The following is a 19,279-nucleotide window of genomic DNA, read 5'->3' on the forward strand; positions in this document are numbered from 1 at the left end:
GTGCTCACAGAGGGGCACATCTCACTGTGTCCCCAAAATGGCTGGGAAATGGGGACCCTGATGCTCAGGACCAGCTGAGTGTTTCATCACCACCTTTATTTGACACAAGCCCACAGCAGGCCAGGTGTACACGGCAACACACGCTACGCTACGGACACCACGCTATTTCCATGCAGGCAACCATGGCTACAGACATAGCAGGAGGATGGGAACAGAGGCTGCCCTGGAGAGGCTGGGAGCTCCATCCTATGGCCTTCAGGGGTATAAATGGGGGCTGGTGTGAGAGGCACCGGCTGAGCCAGACGGCTATCGTGGTCCCTGTGAGCCCCCCAGGGTGGAGCCTGGGGCTAAGGTGGCTGCCAGCTGCAGGTCCTGTTGTGCGATGCCTTTGGCATGATCCATGCTGCATCCCACAGAGGAGGCAGCAGCCCTGGCAGCCCGAACCACCTCTGCCCCCCTGCTCTGCCATCACTATTGCTAAAGCCAAGCAGAACGGCCCTGGCACTGATCTTTGCCCAAAGCATGAGCCCACCAAACCATGACCGGGTGCAAGGATCAGTCTGCGGAGAAAAATGCTGCTGCTTGCATACAGACACCTTCTGCCATGGTCACAGCACAAAACAACAGGTTGAGACTAAGTGGGGAGTGAAAGGAAGCCAAACCTGCCTCTATGAATTTCCCTGCCCTCAATCTTGTCATCCTGCGCCCCAAGCAGAGCGGTGCAGGCTTTGAGGTTGTTGTTTTGTTTCATTTTAATCCTCCCCAGGTGCCAGTGTTGAGGTCTGCCGATAACATCAGGGAGGGGACTGGGAGAAACGGAGGCTGCCGTTTCAGGAGAACTTCAGGGTTTATTTTGGCACCCGTCCCATAAGCTTTCACCTGGCTACTCATTAATGGCTGCCCCTGGCGAGGAGCAGAGGAGGGTGGATTTATGTGCCGCAGGGAGTGTGCAGGTCGCTGCACTTGAACGGTGCTGCCTACAGTGTCTGTGCCTGGGGGGGTGACAAACACTTTTCAGTGTGCTGTTAACTCTGAAACCTAATGACGGCAGCAGCTCTGCACTTGGGGGAATGCTGCTCTCAGCAGCACAGAGCATCCCGAGGGGGCTGCTGGAGGGGGAGGAGGCTGATTTTGGAGCCGTGGTTCTCTGTGCAGGGCCATGAGAGGGTGGGGGGCAGTGTGTGGTGGCAGAAGAAATCAGCAAACCTTCCTAGGCTCACTGCTGGCAGCTCCCAGCTATTCGGAGCCAGGAGATGCATTCAGCTCATGGCATGTCATGCATTTCTCTGCTTTCTGGGGGAGGAGCTGGGCTTCAAAGCCGCGTCCTTGGCTTTGGGATGGGTCAGGGAGAGACATGGCTGCAACAAACCCGAGGGCTGGCTGCTCACATTGCTCCCTGTGGCAACCCAGCAGCATCTGAAGCAGAGTGACTCCTCACTGGCATGAATGAAAAGGTGATGCTTCCAAGCTGGAGGAGCTTTTAGGTGGTGGGAAATGCTGCATCGCTCTCCCAGCAGCTGCACGGAGCGAGGATGGAGTTGCTGGGAGCTGCAGCCCGTGCCGGGCGCACTGCCACAAGGATGGCCAGCCAAAATGGGGGTGGCATTTGTGTCCAATGTCATCCCATTAGGAGGGAAGTGACCCCTTGAAGTTTGTTCAATAAATACATAAATACAAATCCAGATGCGAGGTCCAAACACAGAGCTGGGCTGGCAGCTCCCCACTGGGATCCCCTCTGGCTGTTCCCACTTCCCAGTGATGCCTTCTCCTGCCTGCCCTGAGCCCAGCCCCATGTCCCAGGTGAGCTGTGTCCCCACACAGCCTGCTTCACACCCTGTGGCATCGTGCTTCAGAGCCGACAGCGAGTGCTGTGTTTGCATCTGCTCTGAAGCAAGCCAGGAGAGCCAGCTGAAGGCATGGAATCCTGCTTGGAGAGCAGCAAGGGAAGTGAGGGTTGGGCAGCCGAGTCCTCGAGGCTAAGGAAATAAATAACTTCTCAGATGTGCAGGTTTGGTGGACAAGAAAGCCAGTGCAGCAAAACACCAAGTGTCCTTCAGGAGGATTAAAAATAAATAAGTGAAGCTCGGCTTTTTCTCAGGAACGCGTTCGTTTGCAGCTCTGCTGGCAGGAAGGGGGTAGTTCTTTAAATAAAGGGAAAAAAAACAGTTCTAGCACGCCTGCACGCCAAGCTGCCTTTGCCCATTGCTCCGATCCTGGCTGAAGAAAATACTTGTGGTAACTGGGAAGGAGATCCCAAACGTTCCTGAGATGGAGCATCCCGCTGGGCTGAGTGGGCTGGGCTGGAATCCTTCCCCACCTCAGCACGGGTGCAGCAGGACCGGCCCTGCACAGCCTGCACCCACTTTCCAGCGCAGTGTTTGTGAAGCAGGGAGAAGAGTCAGGACGTGCAGAGATAAAGTTTTGCAGCCCACAGGATGCCCAGGATGTCTGGCTGCCTCTGGGCTGCGGCTCTTTTCACCCAACTTAATCTCGAGTTCGGTTTCTCCTCTTCAGGAAAAAGAAGCTGCTCTTCTGGGGAGGGCCCAGCAGCATTGGCACTTGGCTTTTATGTGTAATTTTGACCTAAAAATAAACAAATGCAGCTCAGCAAGCAGCTCACAGCCGTGAGTCATGCTCTGGCCAGGCACCGGGCACCCCCGCCTCAGCGGCTCCCACTCCATCTCGTCCCCCCAGGGGCTTACAGTGCAGGATGGCTGCATCCAGGGCTCCCCATCTACCTGCATGGGCAGCAGCTTGGAGGTCCTGCAAGAGAGAATAGGGGATCACGCAGCCGCCAGATTTCACAGCCCATCAGGGCATGCCCTGTGTGGGATGGGCACTGATACCTGATGGTGACGGCTGAACACTGGGCCAGCCTCTTCCCAGCGCTCTTCAGCCCCGTGTAGATCTGCCCCATCTCCATTGCGCCCTCCAGCCCCACCACCTCCAGCAGGTGGTCACTGAGGTCTGCAAGAAATGGAGCTGAGTCAGTGCCAAGGTCCCACGTCCCCATGTCTCGAGGGACTCCTGTGCATTCCTTTTTGTTGATGGAGTGGGGGACTCGGACTTTGCCAGCCCCTGTGTGCTCCTTTTTTCAAAATGATTTAATATTGAGCCGGGTGTCAAAAGTCCCCCAGAACCGGGGAGCTGGCTGCAGGTGGGCACAGCCAGCCGTCTGCATACAGCAGCAAAACTCCACGGCCAGCTCCTGTGGTGCAAAGCTCCCGCTTTGTCCCCGCTTTTGGCAGGATGCCTTCGCTCCAGGAAATCAGTCGAGCTTGAACTCTCCAGCCTGAACCTGTCTGGGTTTCATTCATGCGCAGCCTGAGCTCTCATACGTAAAAATCAGCCCCCCCTTGCATGATCCGCCCCTGTCCCATGGGTTCAAGGTTTCCTCTTTGGGCCAGGCAGGAAGGGAACAAGATGGAAGAGCTGCAACAGTGATGCAGGCTGTCCAGGGACCCTGTGCCTTCTGCTATCCTGAGGCATTCTGACCAGCTTGGTGTGGCTGCTCCCACACAACTGCAAGAGCAAAAATCCCCCTGGTGCCAGACAGCACCAGATCCTGGCACAGATCCCCCTCCAGCCCTTGGATGGGGTGTGTGCACCAGGGGAAACAACAGCAGGAGTCTCACTGGGAGCAGCTTCCCACCATGGACTGTGAAAAAAGTGGGCACTTGGCACATCCCACCAGGAGCTGCCAGGAGCAGCACGTTGCTTCCCAGTTGATTTCTCCCTGCTGAATAACTCCTACAGCCTGCTCTCCTGGGGGCAAGCTGGGCTGCCTGCACCATCCTTCGCCTCTATCTCTGCCTCTGCTTGTGCCCGTGCTGGCAGAGATGAGACAGGCACCAGGGGCACCAGGGGCAGAGTGCTGGGCAGAAGTGCCAGGAGCACAGCACACTGGAGGAGAGATGCTGGGGTTTTTCCCCCAGCTGCCTGCAGCTCGCACACATCGCTGCGTTCCCACAAAAAGGCAGCATGCTGACGGCACTGCGGCAGCAGAAGCTTAAAAAAGCCCCTGATGCCAGCGCTGCAGCTCTGCTGCCAGTCCCTCCCATGCACCGTCGTCCCCACCACTCACCCTGTGCACAGAACTTGAGCTCCTTGGCGTCGGTCACCACCGCTGCGTGCGGCTTCTCTGGTGCTTTCTTGCTCAGGCGGTTGTAGCCACGCTGCTTCTTGGTCTCGCCCCAAAGGTTGGAGCCACCATACATGCTGGGGATGTTGAGGACGGCGATGCCCTCCAAGGAAGCGTTGCTCAGATCCAGCAAGGTCCCGTCACACTGCCGGGCACACAGACGTACATCAGGACCCAGCAGCCTGCTCCAACTGGACCCCTTTGTGCCATGCAGCCCCATGGGCTCCTGCAGCGCCAGCCTTCCTCGTCCCCTTGCTTAAGCTGACCTCAAATTGCAGTCTGGCTACACAAAGGCTGACGCAAAAGGGCTAAAGTGCTTGTTGGAAACCAGGAATAAATTGTTACAGAGTTATGGGATCATAGGCTCACTACAGTTGGAAAAGACCTCTAAGATCCCCAGGTCCAGCCCTGGCCCACCCCACCATGCCCACTGGCTGTGTCCCTCTGCTCCACATCTCCACAGCTCTGAACACCTCCAGGGACAGTGATTGCCCCACCTCCCTGTGCAGCTGTGCAGTGCCTTAAAGGCTATAGAGAAAAAGACGGCAGTTTTTTGGGAGAGAGTAACAGGACAGTGCCCAAGATGGGTGTTCTGGATCCACCAGCACACACTAGGACTGATGGCTTTGAAAATTCCATGGAAAGCCAAATAGCTGCTGTTGATGGCTGTCCCACAGGACACAGAAATGGAATTAAATCCCTTAATCTCAGCTCTCTCGCCCAGGATACCCAGGACGTGGCACTGACCTCATCTGTGGGTGCTGCCACGCAGTTCCACCAGAAAAAATGGAGTCTTGGGTTTGAAGAAACAAGGGCTCCTCTGTCTGGATCCCTCTGAAGTCAGGATTGCTGTGGGCAGCATCCGTCTCTCACTTTCAACTCCATTTTCTCTAGAGCATCTGTATTTCCCTTTGAACATCTGCATTTCTCCCCAGGCATCTGTTCCCTACCTGCCAGCCTACACTTCAGCAAACACCAGAGCACTTTTCTTCTTGCATTTTGGGGATGCGAAGGAATTTCTGTCCCCTGTGTCTCTTTGCCAGGAGGAAATGTGAGTTGGCTGATAGAACCCTGCTGCTGCCCACACTCTAGTTGTTTTGCTGGAGCTGGAGTGGAGGGCTCGAGCTTATTTTTGGTATGGGGTATGGGCTGGATAGGAACAAGTGGGCACTTCTGTAGGCTCAGAGCTCTGTGCCCTCTCCCCGCTCAGAGACGGTTTGGCCCTGCCTTGAAATGCAAAGGGCTTCTGGTCTGCAGGCAAAGAGCTGCCTCACCGAGGCTGGGCTTCCATCCCTTATTTCTCGGTGCATTTTAATAACATGATGATTGCTGTGAACGATGCAAACCATACTGCCGTGAGCAGCGGGTGCACAGCAAGCTGGCCGTGCTGTGGCCAACGCACCAATCATCTCCCTCAATGGGATGGGATGGGACCTCAGCATCACCATGTGCTGTGGGACCCCTGGAGCAGGAGCAGCCCCTCTCCCCGCAGCCCTGCAGCCCTGCAGCCCTGCAGCCCCGCTCCACGTGCCAGCCTGCCACAAAGGGCTCTTTGAGCGGGGGCAGCTGGCGGCGTGCTGGCAGCGGCGCTGGGAGGAGAAATTTGCAGCTGGGGGAAAAGCAAATTCATTTCCAGGAGCTGCACTGGAACGAGTGCCAATTTCCAAAACAAAACTGCCATTTCTCTGTGAGGACGACAGTTGCCTCAGAGCCGAAGAGCTGCTACTTTCAGCTTAAAATGCCGTCGCCTTAACGCTTTCCTGCCGGCACGGTGGGCCGAGCTTTAGGGTGAGCAGAGAACCCCGGCATGTAAACGGGCTCCAACACCACAGTGCCCCAGCGTTGGGGCTGCGTGGCCCAGTGCACGCCAGCGGGTTTTTCTTTCTGTAGCCCTCCAGAATAAGTTCTAAAAGGGGCATTTATCCCGAGATAAGGCGAGCCGGAAGTTTGCAGAAAAGCACGGCACAAACCCCACCAATGCAAACTGCAAAATGACAGAGCTCTTAGCAACCGCTGGCACGCAGCGGTCCCTCCTCCCTGCTCTAATTAAAGGCTGTTTCCATGTAATCCAAAGACGGCTGCGAGCAGACACTGAGTTTACAGAGAGAATATTCCAGGCACACTCTCAAATACAGCTGGAAGGGGAAAAAATACAGGGCTATTCTTTTGCCTGCAGCTGGCCGGCCACGCGGTGAGCCCTGTGCTGGAGGTGCAGGCTGGGCTTGGAGAGCCGGCACGCAGCCCCTCACCCAGCACTGCCCTGGTGTGCCCGGCCCCCCCTGAGCCTCCCCACTTTGCCAGTGTCCCTCAGCACGCCGGCAGAATGGGCTGGCCATGGGGAGGGCTGTGGGATGCTTTGGCTGGGGAGAAGCGAGCTCTTGCTCCTGCTCATTGGTTATCGAGCAGTAATTAGTTCTTGAGTTAGTAAATAATTGATTATGAAAGAATCAGATTTGATTCTTTATCAAAAATTGAATATTGTCATCCTTCCAGCTCTGTGGGCTGCGGAGGTCTGGGCACTGCACACACCTGTCCCCCAGACAGGCACCCAACAACATTCCCAACCTCCCTGCTGCCCCAGGGCACCGCAGCTCTATCCAAAGGCATGGACTGCTTGGGTATCAGGAGACCTTTCTTCTCAAAAAGAGCACTGAGGCACTGCACAGCTGCACAGGGAGGTGGGGGTCACCATCCCTGGAGGTGTTCAGAGCTGTGGCGATGTGGCACTGAGGGATGTGGGCAGCAGGCACGGTGGGCTAGAGTTGGACTAGGTGATCTCAGTGGTCTTTTCCAACCTTGATTCTATGAATTCTGATACCCTGGTAAAGCCTTCCCCAAATCCCCACTTTCACTTCTTGGAAACCCACCTCCACCTCAACGTAGTCGTGGAGCTTCTTACAGGTGGCTGCAAAGGTTTCTGATGTACCAAACTCAAAGTACCACAGCTTGTTCTTCATCCTAGGGCACAGGGAGTGGTGTTAGCATCCCACATGTGAGCAGCAACTCCCCCGGCCCACCCCACAAGGTGTCCCCTTTGGGGACACGAGGCTCCTCAGCCTCCCCCACTTGCTTGGAGGCATGCCAAAGGATGGACGCTGGCTAAGGTGCACCAGCAGCACCCAGTGAGATGTACAGGGCCAGCAGCAGGCATGAGCATGCAGGGGCTTGGGGACAGTGGCTCGGGGGGACACTGAATGGCCCTGTAGCTGTGGCACAGCAGCTGGACAGCCCTTACCTGCTGTTGAATTTCTCAGGGTGCTTTTCTCGCATGATGTGGAAGCGGTGGGCAATGGAGGCATCCTGCAAGGAGAGGTGGTGCAGGTTGGAAAGGGCTGGGAAACAGAATCCCCCTCCCTGTGTGTGCACTGGGACACAGGGGCTCAGCCCTTTGCCCTCCCTCATTGCTGGCCCCATAGCATGGGGCTCCCACACAGCTTCCATCAGATTGCGACCCACCCCTGGGACCCCAAACTTCCCTGAACTGTGTCAGAGCTCCTTTGGCTCTTGCAGCACCCTCAGCTTGGAAGAGAGACATTTTGTGAATATTTTTGCATTCAAGCGCTGCTATTTCAGACAACAATAAAAACAGAAAGACAATGCCAAGAGGGAGGTTGGGAACACAAGCAAGGAAGAGCAGGGAGGGGGAGTTGCAGGGTGGGGGACCCAAGCTCAAATGGAGAGTTTCACCAAATTCTGAGAAAGGCTTTTATTGTCCCTGTGGAATGACACAAGCCAGCCGTCCCTGCTCCTACAAGGCTCACGCCCCAGAGAGGGCTCAAGTGAGTACAGGAGGAGAGGAGACAGGATCAGAAAGCATGGGAACCATTCCCATCTGCTCCACTCCCTGACTTCCTGGCAGCTGAGAAGCATTTATTTCACAGGGCAGACAAATCACCCCAAAGGCCCTGATCTGCAGGTTTGGGGCAACAACAGCACAGGGATGCTCCAATGGGTTCTGCTGCTCCTTGCTCAGCTTGGCCACCACGTCCCTCCCCATTCCCCCTTGGTGCTGAGGGGCCTCACTACTCACCACCCCGATGGAGAAGTAGTTGTTGATGATGCTGTATGGGACAGGGTCCCCGTTGGCCTCCTTGTCACTCGGAATCACGTCTATCTGCCAGCGGTCCAGCATCACCTCCGTGCTGTGCTCAATGTCTTTCAGCACCTTCATCAGGCTGCCGCCCTCATAGCCTGCACATTGGAGGAGGATGAAAGGGAGCGCATCCATGCCAATGAGACAGGGTGCAGCTGAGGGCTGCTCACGTGGCACATCATTTGCCCTTGCCCCAGCTACGTGCCTCCCAGCCCCAGGACAGCACCCCACATTCACACACGGTCCCCATGGGCTGCATCCCAGCAGAGCGATGCTCGCCTAATCTCACCTCCGCCCCAGCGCAGACACCGGGCCAAGTCATTGCCTGTTCCCAGGGGCAGGACGGCCACTGGTGGGTGCTTCAGCAAGTTTGCCTTGTCTGCAACACAAGGGGAAACAGGGTTTGGGGCTGTGATGGACGGATTGCGCCCTGGCTAGGCTTGTTTCATACTCCTCTTGATGTCCTTCCTCTACCCAGTAGTTTTCTCTACTCAGGGGCTACAGAGCCTGCTCACCTATGCAGTCCAAGATCCAGCCCACAGTGCCATCCCCTCCACAGGCCAGAACACGGAAATCTGGAGTGTCCCGGAAAAAGCTCAGACTGGACGGGGCAGAGAGAGGAAAATGGTTTATGCAGGAGATGGACGGGCATCAGCACGGGCTGTGGGGGCTGGCGAGTGTCCGCAGCACCTCCGTACCCAGGAGCAGGCCCACCACGATCCAGGTTGTACACTTGCCGCGGGTTAAGCAGGTAGTGAAACTTTCGGAGGACCCTACAGGAAAAGAAAAGAAGTGAGAGATGCCACAGGGGATGCTGTCTGGTGGCTGGGGCATCCCAACGAGCTGGTGGCAGTGGAGCCACGGAGGAATGCTATCACCAGGCAGGGGTACAACCTACCGTTCTCCTTGCCTCCCTCCACTCTTGGGGTTCACAAACACCAGCAGGGGATGTGTCCCAGGCCGGGGGCTGATCTGGAAGGCAGAAAGGATGAAGGCTGAAATACCCAGCAGAGCATGGCCAACCGCAGCCTGGGGGGGAGATCCTACCTGCAGCCCTTGCCCATCCACTGTGGTGGAGTTGAACTTGAAGCTCTGCCCATCCTCGGGGTTGGTGCCGGCTGGGGACTCGCTGTCGGACCTGCGGCAGTGGGATTGCCGCTCCTGCGGGACACAGGCGAGGGCGGGTGGGGGGGGCGTGTGGGGGATGGGGCGAGCGACCGGGGGGCGTGGGGACAGGGCAAGGACCGAGGGGTGTGGGGACAGGGTGGCCACGCACCAGAACCACTGGGCAGATGTAGGAAGGCAGCAAGATGTGGTCCCGCAGAGGGCCCCCATCGCACTCCGGCTTGACGTGGGAGGCACATTTGTTGTGGAGCTAAAGGGGGGGACGTCAGCGGGGTGACACAAAGGTGACAACCCCCTCTGATCCCCCGACCGTTCCCACTCACGGTGACTTGGCACCAGACGCAGTGCAGGCCGGTGATGCCCTGGTAGCACTTGATGCTCTTGTGGCATCGGTCGCACTTGACGGGGGAGTTGCCCTCAATCCAGGTGTGCTGCATCACCTGCAAGAGGAAAAGGGATGCTGCACCCGCAGACCCCCGGCAGCTGTTCTGTCTCCATGGACTCCTCTGGGATTTCAGAGGCTGGTCCCTCCTACTCACATTGGTGTTCCTTTTGGACTTCACATAGGTGCTGATGCAGGAGGCGATATCTTTGGACACGCACCTCTCGTGCACGGTGTATTTGCAGACTGGTGGGAGGGAAGGAGGAGGTGAGCGACCCTCTCCCCTACAGCCCCGCAGCACCCAGCAGGGTTGGGGTGCCCTGGGGACATGACTCACAGGAGCAGCAGAGGCCCTGCTTGCGGACGCCCAGCAGCATGGTGCGGCAGAAGTTGCAGTAGGCGGGCTTCTTGAAGTGCTTCAGCCTCCAGGCGTGCTGCCCATCATCCTTCACATTCTGCAGGGCAGCCGAGAGGAGCAGGAGGCTCATTCCCTCCTGCCTTTCCCCATGTTGTCCCTCCTACATCCTTGCCACCAAGCGCAAATAAAGCCGGCTCCAGGCTGAGCCCCTCATGGAAGAGCACGCCTCTTGAATCTGTGTCTGGGCACCAGCACTCTCAAGGAGCCACTTCAAATTCCTGCCTGACAATCTGCCTACCCGCCCCTCCTTGGAAAGCAAACACTAGAATGGGCACTGGGGACAAATTTTCCCTGCAAATCAGACACGGAAGGGGACTTGGATAAGGACTCGGATGCAGCTTGGGGATGTGAAGCTCAGTAGGATGAAAAAATGAGACGTGGAAATAAAGGGGGGTGAAAACCACCCCCGCTCATCATTTGGGTTGAACACGCGCAGCACCGGAGTGCACTGCAATGCTGCAGAACAAACGCAGCCCGCGTGGGCTGCCGAGGGGAGGCTGCCCTCCCGTGGCTCCTGCAGCCTTGCTGCTGCCGCGGCCTCGCTCCGTGCCCAGCTCTCCCGTCTCACCGTCTCCATTCCCAGCAGCACCAGCAAGGGGATGGTGGTCATGCCGCCCCGGATCCACTCTTCCAGCGTCACGTTCCCATCGTGGTCGTAGTCAATCTCCTCCATCATCGCCTTCAGGATCTGAGGGTAGGAGGGGAGGTTGCAGCAGGGTGCAGCTCGCAGCCCCTGGGCTCTCGAGCCCCCGCTGGGCACTCACAGGCTTCAGCTCAGTGGAGTCCCACTCCAGGTACTCAGCCACGTGCACCATCTGGTTTATGATACGATCCAGCTCCTGTACACAGGGAAGTGGCCGGGTCAGTGCCCTTGCCCTACATCCCAAATTGCCCTCGGTTTCTCCTCCTCAGGCTTACCGAGCTGTCCAGGATGCCGTTCCCATCGGTGTCATACAGGCGAAACATAACTGAAGGGAGAAGAAAAGCCGCTGCAGGTTGGACTCGGTGTCCCCAAAAGCCACTCTGGTTCCCTGCCCCCCTCACACTCACACCACACACTCCCCCCTCTGCTGGGGAAGGGCTTACAACAGAGAGAAAGGCATACTGATCCCACACGCGCACCCGTGGAGCTGCTGCAGGCCCTGTGGTTTGCTCATATTTCCCTTTAGGCTCCTGTGGGAAGGGATGTGGCCTCACACTGCTCAGCATCTTGCAGTGGTCCCACCTGGGACAAACTTTGAGCCCAGCTAAACTCCCATTTCCCCAAACAGCTGCTGCCAGGTACCCGAGCCACCTAACCCAGTGATTACAGCCCAAAGGGGATAGAAACAGGGATGGAAACAGGGCACTGCCACGGACGTTGACTCCTACAGCCCCATAAGTTTGAAGCCAGCCCAGCTTTGGTCCCTCCACTCCTCCCAGTTCACCCAGTAACCAGCAGTCTGTAGTTCAGGGGTGCCACTCACACTCCAGCTTGTCCTCTGCCCGTCCTCTCTCCAGCAGGGACAGGTAGCAGACGATGTCCTTCAGGTAGACCACCTGAGCCAGGGGGGCCGGAGGGTGCTGGGGGGCAGCTTTCAGGGCGCTGTGGCTTTTCCGCAGACTGAAGGGAAGTCTCTTCTCCAAACTCCTGGAGCCTGCGGGGAGGGAGGGGCACACACCGGGCTGTGCATCGGGAGGGGGCCAAGGGGTTCTGCAGGACGCTCCACAGGACTCAGGTGATGTGGAGGACGTGGAGCAGGGCCGGGTGATGCCACCTGTGCCCAGAGCAGGGGACAGCCCATGCGGTCTACCCGCAGCAGATGGCCGCTCGCTCCTCGGGCAGCGGGGAGGCACTTCATTAATCCCTCTCCGTAGGAGCTGCTGCCAGGTAATTAAGACATTGAGCAGCGGCAGCTCTGCGGGATGGGAGCGATGGCTTCAGTTTGCAAAGCAAAGGTGTTGAGGCACCGGGAGGCTGCCTGGCTGGAGAGGTCACCGCTGCTGCTCCGGAGACAGCACCGGGCAACCCCTGTCACCTGTCCCCTGCACAGCCCCAGCCGAGCTCACCTGGCGACTGGGGGCTGAGCAGGGACCCCGAGGAGATCTTTGAAGACCCCGAGGAGTTGTGAGCAGAGGGGGTGCCAGTAGTGGACTTCTGGGAGGATGACCGGGACCAGCTGGGGGAGGCAGCGGCTATGGAGGCTGGGCTCAGCGCCGCCGGCTGCGGCTCAGCCATTGTGCTGGGGCAGCCCTTGGGCTCAGCCGTGTGCCGTCCCAGGGCACTGAGCAGCGTTTTCCCGTTGATCCCTGCAAAGCAGACACGGCTGCCTCCCCCACCGGCCTCCAGCAGCCCCCCTCCCATCACTAGCCACCTCATCCTCTTCACTAGCCCACCAGTAGGCCGATATCCTGACCCGTCAGTCCCGCACCGTGCTCAGCCCCCAAGCCCTCGGGATGTGTGCTGGGGTCGGGATGGAGAGGACACCCTCCTCTGTGTGTTTTTCCTATTGCTTCTGCAGTTTAATGTGCTCTCTCAGCAGATGGCTCCTCACGCTGCAGACCCAGCAGTGGGGGGACGCAGCGCTGGCCGCATCGACGGCCCCACACGGTACCTGTGACAGGAGCGCAGGCCACCTCGGTCTGGATGGAGATGCCGGCATCAAGCGACTTGGGCTCTGAAACACACGTTCGGCACCATGAAGCTCTGTCCTCCCCAGGGCAGGGAGAGCCGATGGGGACAGAGCCAGGCTGCAGTGCCCAGCTTCGTGCCAAGCGGGCTCACCGAGCTGCGAGATGCTGGGGCTTTGGCGCTGGGCCTCGGGGGCTGCCTGGCAGCTCTTCCGCTTGAAGGACGTGAAGAGGTGCTGGCAGAGCTCCTCGGGCACCTCCACCTCCAGGTAGGTCTTCATGAAGAGGCGGAAGCCCTCGTAGTCGATGGGCTGCGGGGGCACAGGGGGCTGTGGGCTGAGGCTGCACACGGGGCAGGGTTTGCTCTGCACAATAGTGCCTGCATCCTGCCCTTGCAGCACTGCGTCCTGCTGCTCAGCGATGGGCTGGTGGCTATGGGGACTGGGGATGTGCTGGGGGAGGTGAAAGGCTCCCAGAGGGCAGGGGAGGGGTGAGGTGATTGCACCTCCAGCCACACTCCCCCGTGCCGACATAACTGCCTCCCGCATGGGGAAATCTCCTTCTGTGTGGGGTCCCACAGTGAGCGTGAATAGCGAGGTGGTTCTGCTGCTTCTCCTTGCAGCTTTCAGCCCACTGATTTTCTCGTTTCACCTCGTTTCTAGTGATTACGGCCCTCCTGAAAGGCTCTGTCGTGCTGGCACAATAATAGCTCTCACTAAAAGCACCACTTGGAACAAACAACCCCAGCCTTCCCCAGGTGAGTGTGATGAGGTATAGGGTCTGCCCATGTCTCCAGGTTGGCAACAGCAAAACAAATTGCTTTGGGGGAAGTGCAAGGGGTAAGTGAGAGTAAATCACTTCTCTGCTCCCGCCTGGCAAGAAAGTGCCAAAAATGCTCTCAGTGAGGGATGGGATCAGATGGGACAGATGAAATGGGATGGGATGGCAAGAGAGATGGGATGGGATGAGACAAGATGGGATGGGAGGGAGTAGAATGGGTGCTATGGTATGGAGTGGGACAATATGGGAGGGATGGGATGGGATATGATGGGGGAGATGACTAGGGAGCTGGGGTCTCCCAGCAGCATCTGCTGTGCTGTGTGGCCGAGCAGGCAGTGGGGAAGGCTGGATGGGAAAGGACTGTACCTGTTCAGGGTTGTACCTCGAGAGGACACCATCCCCATGGAACTCCTCCAGGACATCCTTGAGCTTCTTAGTGGAGTCTGGGGAGACAAAAGCATTGCACTGAGCATGGTCTAGCAAGCCCCCTTTGACAACTACAGGTGGCAACAAGCTTCCTCACTGACAAACAACCAGGTCCCTGTATGCCCTGGGAGGATCTATTTGTGCCCCACTTTTGGGGGGACATTTAAGTGGCTCTTGGGCACACGATCCCTGATTATTGCTGCTAATTCCTCTCTATATGCAGGATGGAGCTACTTCCTGCTCTTCTACTGGGGGTGCTGGGCCACGAGTGCTATGGGACAGACACATGATGTGGGGCCAATGCAGCTGGTGGTTGGGACAGGAAGGACCTTGGGGAGCTCTTGGCCCCCATAATGTGCAGGATTTGGGGTCAGCCCAATTTCCATGGGACAACCCCAGCCTTGCGGCACAGCTCCTGTCCAGCGTCAGGCTTCTCGCTCTGTCCCTGTTCATCTTCTGGAGCCAATACCTGGGCTGGCCCTAAGTAGCATCCAAGTGCTTTGAAGGAGGCTGTGGAAAATGCTGTGTTTGGACTCTGCACCCTTGCCTCAGGGAGGGGAAGGATGGCTCATCTGTCACGCCCCTGCCCTTCGGGTGGCAGCTGTATTTCTTTTGCTAGAAAATATCCCTTCTGCCTGCTCACAAGTTGCACTGTCATTCAAAACGCTTCCATTCCCATGATTAGCCCCTTGTGCATCGTATGAGGATGGCAGAGCAGTGTCTGGAGACGGGAAGGATATTTGCAGTTGCACAAAACACCAGCTCCTTCCCAGCTCCCTGCTGCAGCCGCCCCCCACCTCCTGAGCAAGCCTCGCTTGCCAAACTTTGATTAACACAACGAAGATGCTGTGCACAAACTCAGCATTACAGATGGCGTTTTATAGTCTGTGATTAAATAACGCAGAGCTCGTTCTCTGAAAAGGAAGGATGAGGTGACGGCAGCAACGCTGCACCCCTGCCCACAGCCCGTCTCACCTGCAGCACCATGCCCAGGGAAGATGTGTTCAGCACTGAAGTAAGGGCTGTTGTGAAGAGGGAACTGGGCAGGTTCCAGAGGTGAGCCCTGAGAACCACATAAATTAAGTGCAAGGTCCTGCAACCCCAAGCACAGGGTCAGGGCAACCCCAAGCACAGATGTCAGCTGGGCAATGAGAGGGTGGTGAGCAGAGCTGCAGGGAAGGACTTGGGTGCTGGTGAGTGAAAAACTGAATATGAACCAGCGGTGTGTGTTTGCAGCCCAGAAAGCCAACTGTATTCCAGGCTACATCAAAAGCAGCATGGCCAGCAGGTCAGGGAGGGCAGCGTCCCCCCTCTGCTCCATTGTCTGAACCCCAACCTGCAGTGCTGCATTCAGCTTGGGGCCCCCAGCACAAGGACATGGACCAGTTGGAGTGGGTCCAGAGAAGGCCATGAGGATCCTCAGAGGGTGGGAGCACTTCTGCTATGGCTGAGAGCTGGGGGTGTTCAGTCTGGACACGGGAAGGGGAGACCTCACAGCAGCCTTCCAGTGCCTAACGGGGGCTATGGAAGATAAGCTGGAGAGAAGCCTATTGGGGAGTGCAGCGATGGGAGAAGGGGTAATGGCTGTAAATTAAAAGATGTTTAGATGAGGTATTAGGAAGAAATTCTATATTCAGAGGGCAGTGAGGCGTTGGCACTGCTGCCCAGAGAAGTGTGGTGCCCCATCCCTGGAGGAGCCCACAGCAGGGGTTGGGGACTGGATGGGATTCCAGCCCAAACCATTCTGTGATTCTATGACTCTATAAAAGTTACCCGAGGCTCGTGATTCTGTCTCTGCAAAAGCAAAATTCCATCTCTGCAAAAGCAAAATTCCTTCTCTGCAAAAGCAAAATCATCGCAGAGGGTTGGCAGCCAGAGCTGAGCTGTAGCGCAGCTCCGTGTGTTTGGGAAAAGCCCGCCCGCTTTCCCCGCTGGCATTTCACTTTGCCGACAAATGTGGGTGCCTGCAGAGGGATGGAGCTGTGCTCACGTCTGCGCCGCTGCCCCCCGGCACGGGGGCTTTCTGGGGATGGGGCTGCAGTGCTCTGAGTGACACTGGGCTGGTCCTTGGGGCCCCAGCCCCACTGCAGGGAGGTGATGGACACCAGGGGAGCACAGCAGCTCTGCTCTCGTTTTTCAGTAGCATCAGTGGATGCATCTGATGTTTTCTCCGTCGCGGTGGCCAGGAGCTGCAGGGTGGGCATCCCTGCAGGTGACGGACCCCGCCGAGCCTCCTTGTCCCAAGCGCCATCCAAACTGAGCCAAATCTCAGAGGACAAATTGTCCATGCTTAAACTACAGGCAGGGAACTGTGAGCCAGTCCCCATGGCCGTGAAGCTGCAAAGGGGCAGGACGGAGGAGAGCTGGGTGTTGGGAATCGGGCCATGCAAGGAGCACTACTCACAGTCAGTGTACTGCTGGAGCTGGGCGAATTCAGCGGGGCTGAGTGTGATCCAGCCCCCGTCACTCATCTTGGGGCCGCTGCGGGGCCACCGGCCACCACTCTAGGAACTGCCTGGGCTCATCGCCATGCTGGCTCACGTCGGCACTGTGAGGGGCACGGGGGTTCTGGTCCCACGTACAGCATCGCTCCGGCAGTGAGGCTGAGAGCTTCAGGGCAGCCACGGCCGGAGCACCTGGCCAGTACCCTCCTCCCTGCAGTGGGAAAGAAAGAGAGGATGGCATCAGTGGCACCAAGACTCCATCCCAGATGGACAGCCTTGGCTGACGTCACTAGGGCTCCTGAGCTTGGAAATAGAGGGTGAGATTCTTTCCCAGCAGCAGATCCCCCCTGGTGTGTTCCTGCTGGGACCCACGGAGCTCCCCAACCCTTTGGGACCCACGGGGCTCCCTAAGCCACTGCTCACCCCAGGGCTCAACACCTGCTGGAGGAGCTGCCTCAAATGGGGGGATTCCATGTGTAACCTCAGTGACACACATCCGACTGCTCCTAGCCAGAGCTTCCCCATCAGCATTTTGCAAGGGAATTCAACACGATACAGGCAGAAAGAACGAGGCTCTTAATTACAGAAGACACAGCTCACGATGCCTGCAGGGCAGAGGATGTGAACGAATGGAAACTCACAGATTGCAGCTCCATCCACGGAGCCAGCCCTGACCTTTCACTGGCTCCCACAGCTGATAATCTTTTCTAATGAAAATCTATGTTTTAAACCAGGCAAGGGGGAACCTACACGAAGAAAAGTGCTGGGGAAGGCTGTGCCCCAGAGGAAATGTCAGAGGGCTTCAAGCAAAGTGGCAGTCTCCAGCCGATCAATTTGCAGGCTTCAAAATTTATTAGCTTCTTCACTTAACCGAATCGGTGGCTAAAGTCCAGGGGAAATGTCAGCTTCCCGAGGACATGCAGCCGGCCCTGGAGATGCTTGTTCTTCAAGGAGCAGACGGGAGCAATTAGATCTCGATTTTAGGGCTGCCTTCTGGTTTGGTGCTGACTGCCAGGTGGAGAGCAACTGGATAACACAGAGCCAGGGTTGGTGGGGAGTGGTGTTCCAGCACCAGAGTGAGGATAACCTGCATGCCTGGAGAGACACAGCGCTGAGTGAGAGAGGTGTGCCCAGCCTGGCAGCTGGGAGCCGTGGCTCAAGGCAAAGCATTGGAGCTGGACCTGTGGAGGACAGGGAATGACTGCTGCCAGGTGATGGCCATTCAGGGCCAAATGCCCTTTGTGTATGCTTGTTGGCATCCCTTCGCATCAATGAACAGGGGAGGTGCTGAGACACTGGTGCTTTGGGATGCTCAAATTGTGCTTTGGGATGCTTGAATGGTGCGAGCAAAGCATTTGGTGCTTTGGGATGGGATGCTCGGATGGTGCTTGGGGTGCTCAGATGATATAACAAGGCACCAATCACTGGGGAAAAGAAGAGAGCCATTTCCTTCCACATCAAGAGGGTCCAAGGCAGAGGCAAAGGGAGGGGATGTTCCCATCTCCTCCGCATAGACACATGCATGTCAAGCAAACCCTGCAGCAGGAATTACTGGAGCGCTGGGGGTGGTGCAGTGGAGGCGCAAGTGGGAGAGCTGTGTCCAAACCCCTGCAGGATGCAGAGCTTGTCTCTGGGTACTCCAGAGGCTCTGTCTGAAACCCCCCCACAAGTGCTTTCTGTTTCCAGGCAAACGAGCTGCTTAGTTGGGCCAGAAACTGTTTTTTATCTTAAACCTATACTAGGAGCCTGGAGCCAGTTCAGCTTGCAGAAGGAAAGGCGCAGGGGGGGCTGGCTGTGGTTCCCAGCTCCCTCTATCTGTCCCCATACTCAGAGATAGTGGGGCAGGACATGGCCCTGATTGGGCCGCTCCTAGAGGCTTTCCCCCATCAATCTGTAGAACAGCAAATGCCACTTCTGGCATGTCAGCCTCGGGTCTTAGGGAGGGAAGGAAAAAACCTCCTCGGGAATCCAGCTGCTGCTCATTTGGACGGCCTCTGAATTGTCAGCAGCAAATTACACGATATTAAATCAAACTTGCCTCTTCCTAAAAATAGCTCTCCTCCCAGCAGTACAAAGAACGAGGAGAGGGTTTTCCAGCAGTCCCAGCACCTCGCCTGCCCTCTGGATGCCCCGTGGGGCCCAACAGGAGGTGGTGGCTGTGTCCCACCAGTCCCAAAGCAGGACCTTCAGTCTGAGTGCCCCCACCTTCCCTAAGGGTCTGCCTGCTCCTGCGACATCCAGCTGAGAGGCCCCTCTGGCATTAAATTGGGTGGAAATCCCTCCTGTCCCACTGCAGCAAACAAACCCAGACTGAGTCAACCTCAACGCGCTTTCTGCAGGCACCAGAGCTCCCTTTGGATCCCAGCACCCCGCAGCACTGAGGGGATGTGCACGGGTGCACCGACCCAAAGCCCCTCACACCCGTGGGCAGGGACAGAGAGCAGCACTTTGCCAAGAGATGCTTCGCCCTCGCTGAGCACTGCGTTCGGAGGGGCAGACACCTGCCGCCGCTCTCTCATTGCCATCAATTTTTCCCCCAGATATTCTCTCAGTGCAGCCTGGATCTCTGCTCATACACCACCGCAGAGCCCGTCTGGTGGAAGAGCCCCAGCCCGAGGCAGCAGCATCCTGCACGCACGAAGCCACGAGAGCGGGACAGCCCCAGGAACCCCGCAGCAGCCAGTCCCCAGGGTCAGCTGCACCTTGAGTGGGACGGCGCTGTTTCCCCGCAGCTTTGAGGTTGCCCTTCTCCCCTTCCATCCCCGCTAACAACCCGAACAACAAGTTCCAGACGGCCTCCTCCCGCACCTCCTGCCCCGCGCAGCGGCAGCCCCGGCGCCGTTCGCCCGCCGGCAGGGCG

At 57.5% G+C, this 19,279-nt stretch overlaps 1 protein-coding gene across 2 annotated transcripts; it reads right to left on the bottom strand.

Moving 5' to 3' along the window:
• LOC100544032 (diacylglycerol kinase beta) lies at positions 1–16,649 on the bottom strand. 2 transcript variants are annotated; one of them, XM_010716500.3, is made up of 25 exons: positions 16,380–16,446; positions 13,916–13,992; positions 12,924–13,080; positions 12,754–12,816; positions 12,209–12,448; positions 11,626–11,796; positions 11,078–11,127; positions 10,924–10,998; positions 10,728–10,847; positions 10,079–10,196; positions 9,899–9,987; positions 9,683–9,799; positions 9,511–9,609; positions 9,282–9,395; positions 9,133–9,206; positions 8,933–9,007; positions 8,750–8,835; positions 8,524–8,613; positions 8,172–8,332; positions 7,377–7,441; positions 7,009–7,099; positions 4,085–4,286; positions 2,847–2,967; positions 2,703–2,763; positions 1–2,583 (listed from the first exon to the last, which is right to left on the bottom strand). In XM_010716500.3, the coding sequence occupies exons 1-25, from the start codon at positions 16,444–16,446 to the stop codon at positions 2,485–2,487; spliced, it is 2,682 nt and encodes an 893-aa protein (XP_010714802.1). In that variant the 3' UTR covers positions 1–2,484. The 2 variants fall into 2 exon arrangements, with proteins under 2 accessions (XP_010714802.1, XP_010714803.1); XM_010716501.3 differs by lacking the exon at positions 12,209–12,448 and having other exon boundaries at positions 5–2,583; positions 16,380–16,649.
• Between the last annotated feature and the right edge of the window lie 2,630 nt (positions 16,650–19,279).

Source organism: Meleagris gallopavo, chromosome 11, assembly GCF_000146605.3.
Source record: "Meleagris gallopavo isolate NT-WF06-2002-E0010 breed Aviagen turkey brand Nicholas breeding stock chromosome 11, Turkey_5.1, whole genome shotgun sequence".
NCBI lineage: Eukaryota > Metazoa > Chordata > Aves > Galliformes > Phasianidae > Meleagris > Meleagris gallopavo.